Source organism: Colletotrichum lupini, chromosome 10, assembly GCF_023278565.1.
Source record: "Colletotrichum lupini chromosome 10, complete sequence".
Lineage (NCBI taxonomy): Eukaryota > Fungi > Ascomycota > Sordariomycetes > Glomerellales > Glomerellaceae > Colletotrichum > Colletotrichum lupini.
Window position 1 is genome coordinate 2198862 of NC_064673.1, and position 18412 is coordinate 2217273.

Below are 18412 nucleotides of genomic sequence, written 5' to 3' on the forward strand. Positions count from 1 at the left end.
TTTTTAATAATTCTAAACGCCCTTTTTAACTACTAGTGTACCCTTTTTACCTTTTTAATACTATAATACGCTTTAACGGGTACGACTTTTAGCTATATACCGTAGGCCGTCGTATTATCCCTAAATTCTATTAACTTAAAACTAGTGCTAGCGTCGGTTCTAATACTATCTAGCGGTCCTTAGTATATATCGATCTAGCTTTTTCGTAGGGCTACTTATACTATTTTTATTTATAAATCCCGGAGGAATTGCCCTATTTAAAAAGACGTAGATACGTCGATTATATATAGTACTAGCTAACTATTTAAGTAGAAGATATTAACGACTATTTTCTAATTAAAATTAAGCTTATTACGCAATTTAAACTTAAATCTACGTGGGCTCTGCGCATTTATTTAGTATTAATAATATACTTTCGTTAACTACTCTAGCGCCCCTATTTCGATATTATTATTACCTAATTACTTTAAGAAGTTATATAGCTTCGTAACCAACGGGTACCCGAATCTTTAGTATAATTTTCTAAGCTTACTTTCCGTTAAGTAATTAATCGACTTTATATTATTAATAAGCTTTATAAACGTATACCCCTATTGTCGTTCGATTACCTCGAAGTGCTTACTACTAGAGATTCTATTCCTCGTATTATCGAATATAATACTTAGTCGATTTATATTTTTTAAATATAGGAGAAATAGGGTATTAATAAGTAAAATATAGAAAGTTATCGTTCCGAAGTGCGTTTCTATTTCTATTATACCTAGGGCGACGATTTCTTTACTTAGGCTAAAACTAATCCTCGTAATACCCGCTATTAACGTATTAAGCGTTACTAATACGATCTTTTATAGCGCTTAGAATTACCTTTTTCCTTTAGTTAACTATTACGATACCCTAGTATTTAGGATAATCCTATAGAAATTATCTAGGCCGTACTTTTTACTCGTATAGAATACTTATATAAGCTTAGTATTCGAGGGATCTAAGTAGTATAAAAAGGACCCCTCTAGCTACCCCTAGATTTACTTAGTACTATATTCCTTTTTTTTAGATATCGAGAGAGATAGCGTCTTCTCCTTAATCGTTAAGAAAATGGGCTTTGGCCTTATTAAATTTGCCCTTTTAACTACTTCTATATCCGTTATTTAAGGGACCTTTTTTTATTATTTATAAATAAAAGCCTACTTATTAAGAGCCTTTACTACTCTCTATTCGTTTAGCTTTATATATTTTCTAAAGGCTAACGGGGTAAAAAAAGAGTAGTTAATATCGTCGATTTTGTTATAATCTAATTCGTTAATATAGGAGGTAAGATCTTCCTTATTTTCTAAATCTCTTATAAGAGGTATATATTTTAAGCTACTACTTTAGCTACCGTCGCTAAGTTCTATACCCCCGGATCTGCCCTTATATATAACGAGGAATTAGTTAAACCGACGAGGGCTAGTTTTACTATTTACTACCCTCGACTTTTTATATTATTCGTATAATTTAATATGCTCTTCCTTAGAGTAGTTACTTAACTAATATCTATCCTTTTTATAAATATAGTATTACTTTTTTTATTACCCTACTTATAAGTTAAATCTCTACTTATTTAACGAATCTAGGCCTTTTTACTAACGATTACCGTATCTAGCCTCTTTTCCTTTTTTATTATACGTTCGATCGACTTAATATTATTAATAAGGGCCGTCGTATACTTAGAGGTAGGTTTAGCGTAGTATTCTCGCTTTAATATTAAAACTAGATCTTAGCCTCGAGTAGAGCGTTTTATAATCTTTAAGTACTTAGTATAGGGTAATCTTTATTTTTAATATATGCTAAATTATAATATAAAAATATCCGACTTTCTACTCGTTTATCCCCTTATTTAGCTAAGTTTTTACTAGCTTATTAATTTAATCGATAAGCTCTTTAAGGATCTTTACTCGTAATTTACCCTCTATTATCCTAGCTATAGATATAAAAAAAATCGCTCGTAGCTTAAATAGGAGCTCTAGGTTCTTATTATAGGTTTTAAAGCGGCTTCGGATTACGTTAATTATACTAAAAAAGTCGTTTTGATCGAGATTACGTACCGCTTCGTAGTAATAATTAGAGGCTTTGCTTATGAGTACGATATTAATTACTAAATAGTATTAGTGTTCCCTAATTCCGACTTTTTCGTAATAATTATAAAACATCGTTAGGGTTTCTTATAAGACCTTATACTTCCCCCTAGAGTATAATTTCTCTTTTGGGAAGATCTTTTTAAGGTCTATAAATTGCCTCGTATTTACTACTAGACTTTTAGTATCTATATACTAACCCTACGTCGCTACGTATTATTAATAATTTCGGGTCGTCTACCTCTTTTCTTATTAACTAATCGGCGCCGAATTTCGTATTAATAGCGGTAACGAGTTATAGATCGAAATAAGTAGAATTATCGATTATCGTATTTCTAGTACTATATTTTACCCCAGTATATCCTTTTATAACGACAGATTTCCGTTAGTAATTATAGGGAGGAAATCTAGGTCGTTTACCCTTTTTCTAAATTCGTTAAAATAATTATACGCTCTATCGACCTATACCTAGTTCTATAATACGAATTCCTCCTCTATAATTATTACTATTAGTATTTTATATAGCTCTTGCGATTATAATTACGCTAGTAATACTCCTCGCCCGTAGAGGAATTTATTAACTACTTTCATAATTCTTAAGCTTACGTTTGCGAACTATTCGTTTAGTTAATAGCTAAGGTCGTTTACGATCTCGTAAAATAGGGGTTACCCCTATAGCCCCTTTTTTTTATAAACCTTAGTTAAATAGATTAATACCGCATTAATTTACTTACTATTAAGCTAATCCGCAATTCTATATATCTACGTCCCCTAATAATCCGGGTTAATATTTACCTACTTATAAAAGATTAGGATTCTATCTAGGATCGGGTTTCGTCCTCTTCTTTTTTACCCTAATTCGCTAAGGGTCGTGCTCTAGCTTATGCTTATATTAATAATCGCTAGCGTATTTAATTTTAATAAGGATATATTTAATCCGCGCGCGGGTCATAGCAAATCCGTACTTTTACTATTTAACGAATTTATTAAGGTCTAGGAGATTCCTACTTCCTCTTACTATCTCGCTACTACTCTCGTTTTTACTATTTTTAGTTATTATTACTACCTTTTTAGATCGCTAGCTATCGTACTTATTAAGATCCTCCTTTTCGTTTAGTAAAAAAGGGTAGGTTTTAGTAGTTCTTTTTAATAATAGTAGTAATAAACGTTTATATTACTATAAGAAGATATAGTAATTAGTCTCGGGATCTTTATTAGTTACCGATTTCTACTATCCCGTATATTTTTAGCCTCTTAAGCCTCGTACTCTTTATAATCTCTAAATAGCTTCCTTAGTTAATTTCTAATCGCGGGCCGGCTATAGAAAAGTCGTTTAGTAAAAAAGCTACTCGGGGCGACGGTAAAAGGCTAGTTGCTCAAGCGGTTCCGTTAATTAATATAGTTTAATATAATAAACGTCGACCTCTCGTAAATAATAAAGGGCTATAATTACTTAATTCCGTACGGTATTTAAAAATCGCCTCCTTTTTTATTTATTTTTATAAGGTTAATTAGTACGAATCTCCTATCCTATGCAGTATTAAGAGGTCGTCTTTTTTATATATCGAGATACCTTACCGATTTACGATAATAGAATTTAACTACTAATTAGTATTAGTATCCCTATTATAAAGTAGTTAGTTCGAACTATAGTTAACGAAGAGATTAATTAAATTATATAAATATCTATGTAGTAGGTGTAAAAAGGAGGTTCTAACCGTAGGTTGGGCTGGCTATGATAATCGTAAATAGGGCCCCTAATTGGCCCCTGCGCAGTCGGCTATATGCCGCGGTCGAATTGGACTTCCAATCCGACACGTATATCTACCTTAATTAAGAATAATTGTACAGAGACGTTCTGATTGTACGTTGTGAACAGCCAGAGTCCTCAACGACAAAATCGCGCACCTTGCTTCGCCAGAGTGGTGATGGCTGTTCAACACCAACAACAGCAACAGTTGGTGAAGTAGTATTCACCCCGGTTCACGAACGGCAGGGTGGGCAAGGTTTGTTACTAGTCGTCTTGGAAGATTTCCACTTTATTGAATGCAGTCCAGCCGGTTCCCGCATTCATGCCGTTCTCTCTGCGCATTCCCGATCTTAGTCAAAATTCCTACGCGATAGCAGGGAAATCTGTACCCGAAATCTCTTTGCTGATAGGTGGAAGAGACACGAGGGCGAGAAAGGTTTACTGGGCTCGCATGTTCCCTTGCCGCAGTTGAAGGGACAAGATCTACGGTAAGTACGCTGCCTTGCTAAATATCCCTCTCATCACTTGCAGCTGCCAACTAAAGGGCCACGGACACGTCTTCTCGGCAGCTAAATCAGTGCTACATCCCGTCGGCCAGGTCTGTGGAGATGTGGTTATCCTAGATGCGGATCATCGTACCCGCCAAGTCTCTCGGCGGTTAATAGTGCGGTCCACATTACAAGTTAAAAGTCGCTGGTGATTGGCTTACTTCGCGAGGTGAAGTGTATGAGCAACTCTGACTAGCCACCTGATAGCGGTCCGCCGTCTCTACACGCCAGTTTTCATCTCCGGAACGGTGGGGGGGGGAGGCGTGATTCCGTTCTCAGTCGTGGGGCCATAGACCAAGAAGCGGCCAAGGAATCTGAGATACAGAGTGCACACCCGTGTGGTAGTGAGCGTGGGGTTCGAGGCTGTGATCCTGGCGTGGCCGGGGTCCCGGTCTTCGGCACGCTGGCGTCAAGAATGGACGCTCATGAATCTTGAGCTAATGGAATTTACAGCTGCTAGTCTCTTGATTTGAAGAAGTGGTCTTGTTAAGCTAGCTAAACTTTCGTTTTATTCTTGTATGTACTTGCGGATATGGATCACGGGTGAAAAGCCAAACCCCGCAAAGTCTGTCCGGAGAATCCGGGGTAGCTAATTGAACTCTGGTGAGCCATACTATTTATACGATAGACCCTATCACACCCGGGTGATTGGGGATTCTGAGGGACCGAGGAATGAACTCAAAACGGTATGCAAATTGCTCAATAATTTGGAGACTTGCCTCTTGTTATTTGCTCGACTCAATCGCCACATGTGAAAAATTGAATGATGCATCAGCATCAACCTGCCCCTAATGCTCACAGCCATATGTGTACCCTGAATCGGGCCGCAAAACAGTCAAACCTTCTCGATCTGAAACCAATGTTACCGCTAAACCAGCGTGATCTACATCAAGAGACTGATGTGGTCTTTACCATGGAAAGGGAGAGCGCCAACTTCCTCAGCTTTGATTTCGGCACCCCACCCTGCCCGTTCAACCAGCGGGGCCGGTTCTAGTTAACTAGTGCAACGTCATGTATATTTCTTGTGCTCTGATTGGTCTTCACTAGGGCCAAAGGCCGGTCTGGGAATAGTTCGCTTGGCTCATTCGCAAGTATCTGGCTCACTGCTCCTTGAGCTTGACTAGGGCATGGAGTGTGATGTGTTAGAGAACTGCTGTTTTGAGTGTAGACATATCGGTGCTGGGAAAGCTTGCATCAACACCGACACAGCACGACAGATCTAGAATAGCGAACAATCCATTATCATAACGATATTAAAGGGATATTCTCTGAACTTTGGTCTATGTGAGGTGGTTTCTAAAGTTTATTCCGCTCTTCCAAGATAGTACCGTCACAACGTGCCGGCGCTGAAGTCCCCCACCTCGGAACCCCCTCGTCCCCCACTCCGGCAGCTATGCAGTTTAAGGTTGCATGGTTGTGACCCCCAGTGGATATTCCGGGGGGGAATCTGGGGTAGTGTCGGTGGAACGCTATTCGGCCCAACCCCAGAGAGTCAAGTTAGACAATTGAAGGGAATTATTGAAAAGGACGGTGCAGAAGCGAGAGTTTGGAATCATACGAACATCAGACCATCTCACTCTGATGATTTTGGGGCGATTCTCCAAAGGTCGACGTGCACATTAGACACCAGTAACCAACTTGATCAAGAAAATCAACCCACTTTCACCCAATCTAGAAGGCAGAAGAGAATGTCGGGCTGGAAGTATGCGTTTGCCCTAAGCAAGGAGGAAGTCGCAAGGGCAACACCACCTGGGACGGCAAGGTTGATAGGTGAGTTCCTCCACTATTGAACAGAGTCATTGTTGGAGCCGCGCTGGACCAGGCAATGCGTTACTGATACCCCACGACACGATTCTTGTGTAACAATACTTGGACTATTTGCTGACTACTGATTTTCTTCGCAGTTGAAGACGAGTCTTCCGGCGGGTCACTAAGATCTTCCAACTCTCTCAGACGATTCCCACAACCATCGGAAGACCCAGCAGACCCTCTCAACTGGGCACAATGGCGCAAGTTCGCACTGCTGTTGACTGTCTCACTATACTCTTTTGCCGGCAACTTCACCAGTTCGGGTATTGCACCGGCGTTGCAACTATGGTTCAAGGCTTTCCCCACAGACGTCAGGCCTTTTAGTGACCTCACATACTTTATCGCGGTGCGTCGATTCCTGTCTTCACACGCTGGTCCCGGGTTGATGAACTCGGCTGATGGAGTTTTGTTTCCTACAGGTCAATATTCTGTTCCTCGGAGCGTCCAACATTTGGTGGGTCCCTCTTTCGAACATTTTCGGCCGACGACCCGTGCTGCTGGCCGCAACGCTTCTCATGACGATCGGCACCATTGCCTGCGCTGTCTCAACAACATACAACGGTGTTCTCGTTTCCAGACTATTCCAGGGCATCGGAGCCGGTGCATCAGAGTCTGTCGCCCCGGCACTCATCGGAGAGGTCTTTTTCGTCGATGAGCGAGGGCGTGCCATGGTAAGATAACCCCCAAACCTGTTCGATGGAGTCAAACAAGAGAAGTGTTCTTTGGCTGACATCCCAACTCTCTCACTCAGGCCATCTACACCGTCTTCCTCGCGGGCGGTTCTCTCATCGGCGGAATAGCGGGCGGATATATCGGGTTCCAACTAGGCTGGTTCCATATCTTTTATGTCGGCATAGCCCTCTCTGCCGCCTGCTTCGTCACCACCCTCTTCTTAGTCCCCGAGACGCTCTATGACCGCGTCGTCTCTCCCAACGTCGACGCCGCAGGCCAGTCGCCCATTGACGAAAAGGGCATGGAAAGCCACGTCGAGGACGCGCAGAGCCAGGTGCTAGACTATCGTCCATTCACCTTCGGGCGGTCCCTGGGCTTCACCCACTATCGCGGCGGCGTCTTGAGCAACTTCCTCGCCCCCTGGAAGACTTTGAGACTCCCGGGCACCTGGGTAGTCATGTTTCACTACGCAGGCCTCGTCGGCGGCATCGTCACCATCTCCACGGTCGGGCCCCAGCTCGTGGCGGCACCGCCGTACCTCTGGGGCGCCAACGTCGGGCTGATCAACATTGGAGGCGTCATCGGAACCGGCTTGGGCGCTTTGTACACGTACCTCCTTGCCGACGCTCAGCTGAAGAAGAAGGTCAAGAGTTCGGGCAGCGGGCTGGCGGAAGCGGAGAGCAGGTTGCCGACCATGTTTCCCTCGCTCGTTATCGCCACGGGCGGGTTCTTCGTGTTTGGCTTCACGGGACAGTACCCGTCCAAGAATGGCTGGGTCGGTCTCTCTGCCGGATTTGCCATGGTGTCGTTTGGTCTTATGCAGCTGCCATCCGTCGGCTTCAACTACGTAAGTATAGGCATCCCCCACACGCGTGCTTTCGTGTCAAGCAATGAAATTTCTAACCTGAGAAACTATAGCTCATCGATGCGTATCAGCACCTTGCTGGCGATTGCTTCGTCATGGTCACGATCATGAGAGCAATTATCGCATTTGCGTGGACTTTCTTTGTCGCGCACTGGGTCGAGGAGAAGGGAACTTCGGAACCTTTTGGTGTATTTGGAATGCTGATGGGAATTTTCTCTCTTTTGACGATTCCTCTATGGCTGTTTGGGAAGAGGATGAGAATTGCCACCAGAAAGCTGGTCGAGGCATGATCAACATGCGTGTTCTTTATGCGAGTGTTACCGTTGTGTGATAAGCTGCTTCCAAAGATGCGATATGTTCGTATGGTATCACTCAGGATATGACACCCCTTTTTTGCTCTGTGTATGACTCCGTTCCAAAGACTTCGCACTCGAAATTGTAGGATCATTTTAGTGTCCTGATTCGGAACTTCTGGGAAAGCACTGAATATCTAAGGACCAATTTCTTTGAGAAAGTTGGTATCACGCGGTAACAATACTTCTCTTGGACCGACGGATAGCGCGAGGGTGAGTTGAGAAGTTCAATTTTTAACACCGAGCCAAAGTAAGTACGTACACATTAACAGTGATGAATATCAGGATAGTGCAGAGGAGCGGAATAATTACTGCAAATTCCATCAAAAAGAGCGCCCACAAATATCAACTCAAGAAGTCAGTACAACAAGTAAATCAATCCCAACGCCAAGATGGGCACATTGGCAATCAAATGGCCTTTGACCTTAGCCCTGCCAACCTCGAGCGCCTCATCCGAAGCGCCAGGGCTCCCCATGTACTCAGACACGACCGCAGCGCCGCTGAAGCCTACGCCGGAACCCAGCATCAGCACGATCCCCAGACACCTCCGCACCGCCGTGGCCGCTAGCGGTGAAGCGCGGCAAACGTCGGAAAACTGGCCGTAGAGCACCAAGCCCAGGATGCACGACGACATGTGCAGATTGCGGGCGCCCTTGACCTTGATGAGCGCGTGGTGGAAGGCATCGAACTGGGCCGGGGTGACGGTGTCCCGCGGCGGGGGTACGATACCGAACGTCGCGGCCCCGCCTTCGGGCTTGGCGAGGTTGAGGACCCCGTCTGCGGCGCCGAGCAGGGCGAGCAGGCCCGTGAAGAGGGGTAGGGCGGCAGGTTTCCACCAGGATGTTGGGGATGCGTTTAAGCTAGCCATGATTTTGTGCGCAGGAAGTGACCTGATTTATTGAAAGCAATTGATGTGAGGGCGGCTGGAGGAGAATTGGGCGGCTTGAACAACTGCGTTGGACCGGTGGTGTTCAGGATCAGAATCAAGGGAGGATCAGCGTCAGCTCAAAATGCTTCAGTAGTCAAGGAGAAGTGTATTGGCGGATTGATTACCTCAGGCAACTTCATTCATATCACGTGGCGTCTTACATGGTACATTGGTGTTAACTTCAAGCCACATTGGAACGCTCCGTGAGGTTAGTAAGTACCTTCGTATTTCACTTGAATCGTCGTCCAACTCGCCAATTGAGGCTCACTCAAAACGAGGTTACGGCAGTCGTTGATGAGGTTCAAAGTGCCAATCGAAATCAAATCATTCACGTAGAAGACCTTGAGTCTGATCAAATAACATAATGCTATATTTCCCTTGTCAATTTTGAGTTGCAATCTGTCCCGTTTTCCCAGTAGGCCGTTCCTATCCGAGCACTCTATCAGATTTCTCTCCACGAGAGAATCACCCCCCTCCCCAGAAACGAAAACACAAACAAAACATACCAAAAAACCAAAAAGCAACGAGAAACACTGCGCAAACCAGATCCAGTCACCATGTAGGCTCCCAGAGGAATTCCCCATTCCATCACGGCCAATACAACACTACCAAGGAAGGAAAGCAAGGGTTGTCAGTCGCCTCACTTCTTCTTTGGGGACGGCGAGCTCTCATGCGGCACCTCCGACGATGCATGTCGCTTCGTTGGCGAAGAGGGCGCTCGGCTGTGCCCGGCTGGTGGGATAGCCAAGGGCGGCAAGCTTGGTCGCGGGTGATGAGCACGTCCACCGCCTGCAGCGCCCTGCGAAGCCCCAGGTGGTGCACCACCACGCCGGGTGTCGACAAAAGGATCGTCGCTGCCCATTTGCGAGCCACTTGTGCCGGCAACGTTCGTGGCACGGCCCGAAGCGCCCGGGAGGATGAACGGCGGGGGCGCACTTCCAATCTCGGCACGCCTACCTGAGCCTCCGCCGCTGGCCCCGCCTTGCCCCGATGTAGCCCCCTGTCTTCCACTGTTTCCAGCCCTGGCTCCGCTCGAGTCGCCTCCCTTTCCCTGCTTCGGGCCCGTACCAGTCTTCCCAGACCTTCCTGATGCCCCCTTTGATGACGCTCCACCTCCCTTTGGGGTATCGAAATCGATCGGGGGGCGCGCGTCGCGTGATGCTTGGTTTTGAGTGTACCAATCATCATCGGCACCGGGTCTACTACCGCCGCTACTCCGACCCGGAGCACTCCGAGTACCACCGCTATCATCAGAGCGATTAGTCGCATCTTCATAGACCTTCTCCCTGAAAACGAGGCGCAAGTGATGCAGGACTTGATGATAGATCGCATCGAACGCCTTCTTCGGGATCCAAGGGGAAAGCGTCGTCGCCGACCAGTCTGAGTGAGCCCCCTCAAAGAGGAACTTGGTGTTTTCCGTCTTCTGGATATACTCCACGAGGAAGTAACACACCGGGCAGCATCTTTTGTTCACAGCCATAGGAGCCCCCAACGATCGGAAAAGTCTCGTCAAACCTGCCGCGGGTAATTGGCACGCTTCCTCAGCATCGCTGCTCCCCGCCACGACATTGGCGTCCACCATGCGAGCCCGGTCCTTTTCAAGAAGATGCAGGCTGAGGATTGTTGCCTCGGCGTGCCAAGTGCCCGAGAACGTGTTGTGCCCTGCATCTGCGAGATACTCGACCCATTTCGTCACAAGATGCTGTGGCATCGTCTCGCCTTCCTCAAGTTCAAAAGTCTCCAGGAACCCCCGAAGATCGGCGATCTCCTTGTCTTGGTAGCGTGGGTAAGTCTTGAGAGGTTGAAAGTCAGTCGCTAGAAAATGCTCAATGACTGTTTTATCACTCTCCAAGAGAAACAGCAGGGAATCGTAGAGACGGCAAAGACTGCCAAGATACTGTGCGGCTGCAACATTCCAGCCGTGAACCCTGGCATCGTTGTCGAAAGAGAGAAGCTCAGTCTCCAAGATTTCATCGGTGTCTCCAGTATCACTTGAGATGTTGATTTTGCTGAACCCCTTGCTGAGGCCAGGAGTTGGCGGTTCCTGGCGAGCACTGCCTGATCCACGGATTGGCGTGGCAGGGGGATTGTTGCCCTTGGGTAGAGGTGGTGAACTCCACAAAGGCGCGCCATCGGGGCCTGTTCCGCGCTCTGCATAGATTGCCATTTTGTTCTGGGCAGGGTTCGGGGAATCGGCAGTAGGAGTAGGACGCGAACTGAACCCTCGGCCTTGTACATGCGTCGTGGTGACACCTGTCAAGAACTGGAGCCATTGAAAGTGCGAGTCCAGCACTTCGCGGAACTCTCGCCGGATTCCGGCAAGCACGAAGTATGCGCGCTGCAGATCGTCGCTGGCAGCTTTGCACTTCAAGATAGCGTCCTCCCTCGAAACCTTGCGCTTCATCGTGATACTGTTGACAAAGGTCTGGGTCCCTTTGAACCGTTCCTGGTAGAACTGGAGGGCTAGAAAAATGCTAGCCATAATGCGCTGCATCTCGTTACGGCCCTTGACGTCGTAAAAGACATATGCTGACTGCTCGCGGGCATTCAACGGGCTTGTCTCCCACGTATGAAACAGAGGAAGGGTACAACCGTGCTCCTGCTTATTTCTCCCAACCTGATCCTGACGCCAGCCAACCGCCTCCTTATAGACAGCCCTCAGTGCCCCCGCTTGCTTGGATGTCTGACCCATGCGAAACTTTTGGTTCAGCGCTGTTGTGGTCAACTGCCGACCGCCTGTCAAGAAAGGAAGCGGAAGATAATCCAGGTTCTTGTCATCGAGGGCAGCCTGAGTCTTGACTTCAGCGACTGACAGTGGTGTTCCTGCTGACGGAGTGGAGGCACTGGCACCGGGCTGAGGCTTTCCTTGGTGGAGCTGCGCTAAGTTTGAGACCGGCATTGCGAGAATAGCGACGTAATTTCTGAAAATGGTGCCACCCTCGAAGCGACGACGAATCTTGCTCTGAGATGAGAGATAGATGAAATCCTTCAGGCCTGCAGACATCTTTTCTTTCTTGACCCTGTCTTTTTCGGAAAAGTATTGCTTGAGCATCCGGATGATGAGGAGACAGCATTCAATAAAATGCTGGCCGCTGGCAATTTCCTTGACATTCATCCTTGCCCACTTGTCATGAGTGAAACCCGTCGCACCATCACGGTAGTTAAAGTCGAAGTTGTCGACCGCCGTCGTGTCGAAGTCAACAAGTAGCGCTGGCCCTTGAGCTCCTACGATGTCGCGGGCGATCGGATGGTCCTCAAAGCGGGGGTTCGTTGACAGGTAGACGACGTTCTTTGACTTCTCTTCGGCTTTCCCTTTCCCCTTCGTATTCGTATGCGATACTCCGTCGGAACTGGGGATCAGCGCCAGCACCTCGGTATTGCGGACGAGTATTCCCGCAAGACAGTCAAGGAATTCGTATTGCTTCCGAATGAAACGACGTTCTTCCGCAGAGCCCTCGAAAGATTGTGCAATCGTCTGGTGCTCCTGCAGACGTAGGGTGGTCCCGTGGGCACTGTTGACTGCCTTGAACCGGGCGAGGAGCCAGGTAGCTCTACGGAACGCAAGTATGTCCTCGCGAGTAGGCACAGCTCCAGTCTTGGCAAACTGAATTGAAGGATCCATGGCGATGGGGCAGTTGAAGAGTTGACGATTCAGGGAATTGTTGGCGGGAAGGGAAGGGTCGTAGGCACAGGCTCGGTGCTCTTTGAAAGGCAATCTTGATAACCGGGTCAAGGAAACCGTGTACTGCGTTCGTTGACCTTGTCAGAGAAGCTGGTGATGATTGGGTGTGGCTTCTTACCTAAGGCCTGCAATGACGGCTGCTTGATAGTCTTGATCCGATTGCGATCAATGAGTCCTTGACACAGGGTGACAGATGCAATCTGAAGGTGTCGTTGAGACGAAAGTGGTAGAAGTGAGATGGAAAGCTGGATGGACAAACGGCAACAGGTCCGGAGTCTGGAATTGTAGAAGAATTAGCTATAAGTTATGAACCAGAGGATGAAGACATCAACCCACCTTGATTCCCTTGTTCGGAGATGAGGGGGTTGTCGATGAAGAGACTGACAGGCGGAAAACCAGTCAACTTTGCGGGGACTTGTCGCTTGAGAGCTGAGGCCTCAGAAGGGCACCACTGCTTTGTACCTGATGTGTGAGGAATACATCATCAGCGCGAGCGAAGATATTAACTGGTGAATAGTAACATGGACCTACCAGCGGCTTCCTATGAAGACTCAAATCCTTGACGTGCGCGTCGTGGTTGTCGAGATGTTTGAGTGAGTATGATGGGGCGAAAAGGAAAGTTTACAACGGAGGTAGGATTTGGGGGGAAATGACCGAGAAGATATACTATTTCGTGGAAGGCACCAGGTGAGCGAAGGTGGTCTGAAGTCCGGATGACCGCCCAGGCAGTCACGGGGTCCAGCCCAGTCTTTGACCGCCCAGAGTAGCCTGAGCCAGAACGACTCTCGTTTGCTTTCAAGCTGTTTCAGCGAGCGAAATGCAGCCTGCCATGCCATGTTGCCTGCCAGTGAGAGTCATTTCTCTCTTTGAGACAAACAATGACGCTTCATCGCCAAACTTGCCGTTAGGAAAACGCCTGGAGGGAGGGGGCCATGGCAGAGGTTGTTCCTCTTGCCGGCTTAATATCAGTCAATGGGGGCGTGGGCCCCAGGTACATAAGATCCTGCCTCCTGTAGTTGCGTCATGCAGTTTCTATGTTAATTTGACGCCCGGTGCGCCTGCTTTTCTTATATCTTGGTCTACTAGGACAATTTTAGAGACATGTGAAGAGAAAAAGTAAGGCATTTTGGCATACGAAGGATCACTTTTGTGACGAAAGGCCGCACTCTTCACAGAACTGTCAAGGTTTCATGATGTAAGAATTGATGTAAGAATTGATGCTATAAGGGTCTACTGCTCTAGGCTACTGTTGATCGCCAAAAGGCATTCCACTCATTGAGTGTCCGATTTTTCGTGCCCTCTCCCACAAACATCTCCTCAATATCATTACCGCCGTCGCGTCGGAGTACCCATCGTTTGTACATCCATGCATGGACCGCAAGCCTCTCGTTCTCTCGTCTTTCCTCTGGCAGCAGTATGTCCGACGGTTCATCTATACCGCAAGCTTTTCTGTTCGCAGCGGCAACGGCCGCCTCGAGCTTCAGCTTGGCCTCCCCACCTACTGCTACTCCGATGCGCTGTAGTGACGAGACGGTGTCCGGTGATACGTGCGCACCCATGTCTAGCAGTGCAATCGCAATGTTGGCATAGCAAAGAGTTGATTTGTCTGTGATACATTGTAGCGGTGAGCAGCCAGCCGCATTCCTCGCGTTGGCATCCGCGCCATGCTTTTCGAGGAGTTGGATGAGTGGCACCGGGTCAGTGTGACCGACGGAACTTGGATTTTCCATCACAAGGTAATGCAGCGGGGTGTTGCCAAGGGCATCTCTGACATCGTGCTTCACCAGCTTGCTTTCCAGGAGAATTCGAGCGGTCTCCAAGTCCCAATTGCTGCATGCCTGGTGTAGCGCATGGAAATCAGTGCCGCGGTGTGTAATGAGTGATGCGCCGGCCTCAATGAGAAGTTTTGTGGCAGCAACGCGTGACTCGTGACGATTGTCGGAGCATGGGCTATCTTTTACTTCCATCAAAGCAAAGTAAAGCGCGTTTGCTCCAGCCTCAACCTCATTCCTGAGCAGATATCGTGCACCAAGCGGGATGTCAAACGACTCTTCGTCAAATTTCCAGAAGAAATTTGCAAGGGGACGAGTCACGAATCTACGGTCGCCCCAAGAAGTTGCTATACTGGTTTCAAGATTGACATCGGCGCCATGATCCAAAAGTAATTGCAATGCCGCGGAGTGTCGGCAATATGCAGACCAGTGCAGGGATGTCAGGCCGACTAGCACTGGTACGCGAGTGACACAGTGGTAGTCCCCATCCTCGAGCTGAAACTCTGTGCAGTCTTCCGTATTGACATCGGCACCATAAAGCAAAGATTGTTGAATTCCAGGAAGATTTCTTCTCTTTGCCGATAGTAGTAAGCACGAAGAATCATTTTGTTCGATGTCTTCTGTGTAGAGAATGGGCGTGATGATTTCGTTCAATCTTTTGCAGGTCGATGCAAGATGAGCGATGTCTCTCCAAACATCGAACCTATGGAATTTGACTTCTGTGACCTCGAAGTGTGGCTCGTAGACTACCTCATCTTCGTTGTATCCTGCGCGGAGATCGGTGTCGTAGCGTTCAAAGACACTATCAACAATATGCAAGATGATCTTTTCCGGCAAGGTCGCTAGAGTGACGGGAAACACGATCGGCAGGGATTCTTTTGAATTTCTCTCGGACCTGAGGTTGCTGCTATCCTTCGGCGGTGAGAGCAGCCCTTGGGGGGCCTTGGATTCAGTGCTGTCAGATGTGGTCGGGTTGCGTATCCGGGCACGTAGGATTTCCGGACTGGATGGAGGTGTTGGCGAAAAATGAGAGGCCATGGCCTCAGTAGTTGATGAGTCTGATGCGTTTGTAGCGTCCAAGGTGGCGTTGAAACTGGCATTATGCACGGTGCTCTCGAGCACCTCATCATCTGAGAGAGGTGCCATGTCAGAGAAAGGCAAACTGCGCGTCGCTAATGCACCCAAGACTAGGTAGGTTTGATGAGGCGCTCTCATCAATTGAGGAATGAAGAGCGAGCTGCGAATGAAAGGCGGGAGGTATGAATGAGTGAAGGATGTGTAGGGACTCAAGACATCTTAGGTAGGTATCCGTGTTCGCTGCGTGTTCGGAGAAAGGTATGAGAGGTGACTCAGCACTCAGGAGGGTGCCCGTTTGCGCCACTGGATAGGGTTAGTGCCGATTGACCTTGATGGTGGGAAATGATATTGTGCGAGTTGGTGACGTCGGGTTGGACGCGATGGGGAGCAGTCGATTGCAGTGAGATGATGTTCACAAACGAGAGTCGATTTTTCTCTTCTGGGAGGTGAAGTTGAGGAGAGGGAAATAGGGGTCCTTGGGCGACCGGGGTGGAGCCATGACAATCACGGGTGCCCGCGCACGGGGTGTGGGTCCCGCCGGAAGGCAGGCGACCCTGTTCTTTCCCTGATTCCATTGAAATTGATCTAGACGAGGAAGCACGTGACCATCTAGCGGAAAGATTGTCACCCAACGGGCGTGATGTGACGCATCAATTCGCCTGGTAGCGTCGTGTTACCTAGAGGTACCTCCCGGTGTAGTGTATCATAGGAGGGTGCATTCTGAGGTATCTGCTGCCTTAGGTGAATAAGATCGCCAAGGCAAGAAGGTGCCTCAATATCTGAAACTCTAATCCAGCCCGTCGACATCTGGATGGCAGGAGAAAATTTGGGTGGGCAGGTTTTGGAGGATACCTAAGCCTGAGGGTTGTGAATGTTTCCCTTACTTCCTATCCGGCGTCGAGATGCATAAGGATGACACAAAAACGATGCTGGGCTGTCTACACCTAAGTATGGGCTCAGTGGTAGAAGAAATGAAGTTGGAGAGCTGACCTGGGGTAGCTCAGGTTCAAGGAGCCTCTCAAAGTGCGCAAGGAGATATGCGTATCCCTGACGACCATCGAGAGGTTGAGGGAATTGCTCTCACAATGTTGGCCATACGCTCCTATGCCAGCGTTGAGGGCAAGAATCCTAGGATATTCACTCCCGGCACTAACTATCGGAAGCCTTTACTGCCCATGCAATCGTCACCATAATTACGGCATCCGCGGGCAACGCGGCTTCGCAATCGCTTTGGATAGGTCATGGTTGCGTGCCGGGAGACCAGCTTGTACATTGACCGCATAATCAAGCAAAACCTCCGTTAAGCGACGCACCGTTGAAATGGCAGCAACCAACAGACAAGACGCGGCGAAAATCTCTCCAAACGACACTGCCTTCTCGCATGCCCGTCACCTGGCACCATGTAGATGCAGGAACACAGCTCACGGTGCGATGTCGATAGGGAAGGACCGTCAACCTGGGCCACCGATGGTGCAACGTGGACGCCATCGAAGATAACTATACCGCTGTGCTGACTTCTCGAGATCTATGTGGACGACGACAGAAGCACCAAGATGGAACTAGACCTGGAATTGCTCAACACCGACTGTCGCACGACGAGGTCGACGATTAGATCACGCCAGGCGGCCATCTACTTCGGAACGAGGTCCCAGCCTCCGCGCAAAGTTGAAGCCTGGTGTGGCTCGATTCCTTGCACCCTTAGCCCTGCGAGAGCTGCACCGATTGTTTGTCCATCTACTCAAGAGTTTTGTGATTAATCCAAGACAATCTATCGACATGTGGGGGGCCGTAGAAAGATGGGTCGCGGACGGAAGCAGCATATTTTCGGCTGGCGTCTAGTATCTACTTCTCCGACGCGCATAGCCCGACATGCCCCCGACGTCCAGATTGCTATTCAGAGCCCTACAGTCGCGCTGAGTCCTGCTCTCACTCTCGCGTAAGGATGCAGGTGGTTGAGAAGCGTGAAATCGTGTAATGTGACGATGCACTCCAATCGAAGAAGATGCTGAGTTGACAAATCGTTACGATCCGACGGCAGGGTCATGGCGTCGATCATGTGACGAAGAAGACTGAGTGACCTGGAAGAAGAAAAAATTTCCCTTGCCCCTCTTCTACATCATCTCCTTCTCGCGCGAGTTGTCAATGTATATATCATACGTGGTGGGACAATGATAACAAGAAACAAGCGCATGTGTTTTGGGAACCATTCTGCATATGTATCGCAGCCTCAAAACCCCTAGCAGTGTACTCCGTTCCTGAGCTTCGGCTGAGTCAGGATTGATAGGCCCCACGACGGCGCAGTAGGTAACGGCATGTCACGCCATGCGCGTTGTTATCTCGGCGGGCCGGACAAGGAAACGACAGAAACAGGCGCGACGGGAAGCAGGGGCGTGTGGGGCCTTGGTGGGCGTGTGCATGGCCCAGACGTTCTTCGAGAAGGAAGTTGGGACCTTGTTCGCTCATAACTCGGAGAGAAAGTAAAGCATTCGTGACGCATGCCGGGTTCTTACAGGGCGTGCAGGGCTGGAAGGTCTGGACCTGAACTGCGAAGCTAGGACGAATCCCGAGATTGAGGCTCCCACCGCCGGTTTATTGAGTAGTGCGAAAGTGGGTTCTGACTCGAGAGGCTCGTAAGACAGTTCGGATGGGGTGATCATGATGTTATCCTGGGAGTCGGACAAAACCGGTAGATGACGGTCAATGCCGGGCATCGAGCTGGCCAAGGCTTCTTGTTTTCGTTTTCGTCTCTTTGAGCTTGGAGGCGCAAGCGATTGCAACTTTCGTATCTGGGAAGAATGAGTCGATTATTGAACAATCTTAGACTCAAATATAACAGTGTCGACAA

At 48.2% G+C, this 18412-nt stretch overlaps 4 protein-coding genes across 4 annotated transcripts; 1 reads left to right on the forward strand and 3 right to left on the reverse strand.

The window, feature by feature from the left end:
- Positions 1-6097: 6097 nt before the first annotated feature.
- On the forward strand, positions 6098-8045 carry CLUP02_17819 (major facilitator superfamily transporter; the record flags this gene model as incomplete). The annotated part of the gene is made up of 5 exons (XM_049296723.1): positions 6098-6179; positions 6314-6564; positions 6638-6889; positions 6970-7737; positions 7809-8045. The coding sequence occupies 5 exons, from the start codon at positions 6098-6100 to the stop codon at positions 8043-8045; spliced, it is 1590 nt and encodes a 529-aa protein (XP_049137947.1).
- Positions 8046-8466: 421 nt separating this feature from the next.
- Positions 8467-8976, reverse strand: CLUP02_17820 (uncharacterized protein; the record flags this gene model as incomplete). The annotated part of the gene is made up of 1 exon (XM_049296724.1): positions 8467-8976. The coding sequence occupies one exon, from the start codon at positions 8974-8976 to the stop codon at positions 8467-8469; it is 510 nt and encodes a 169-aa protein (XP_049137948.1).
- Positions 8977-9676: 700 nt separating this feature from the next.
- Positions 9677-12993, reverse strand: CLUP02_17821 (uncharacterized protein; the record flags this gene model as incomplete). Its single annotated transcript, XM_049296725.1, has 2 exons — positions 9677-12738; positions 12837-12993. Coding segments are annotated over 2 exons (3219 nt in total), but the record flags the coding sequence as incomplete, so codon positions are not given.
- Positions 12994-13956: 963 nt separating this feature from the next.
- On the reverse strand, positions 13957-15636 carry CLUP02_17822 (uncharacterized protein; the record flags this gene model as incomplete). Its single annotated transcript, XM_049296726.1, has 1 exon — positions 13957-15636. One exon carries the CDS (start codon positions 15634-15636, stop codon positions 13957-13959), a length of 1680 nt encoding a protein of 559 aa, XP_049137950.1.
- Positions 15637-18412: the final 2776 nt, after the last annotated feature.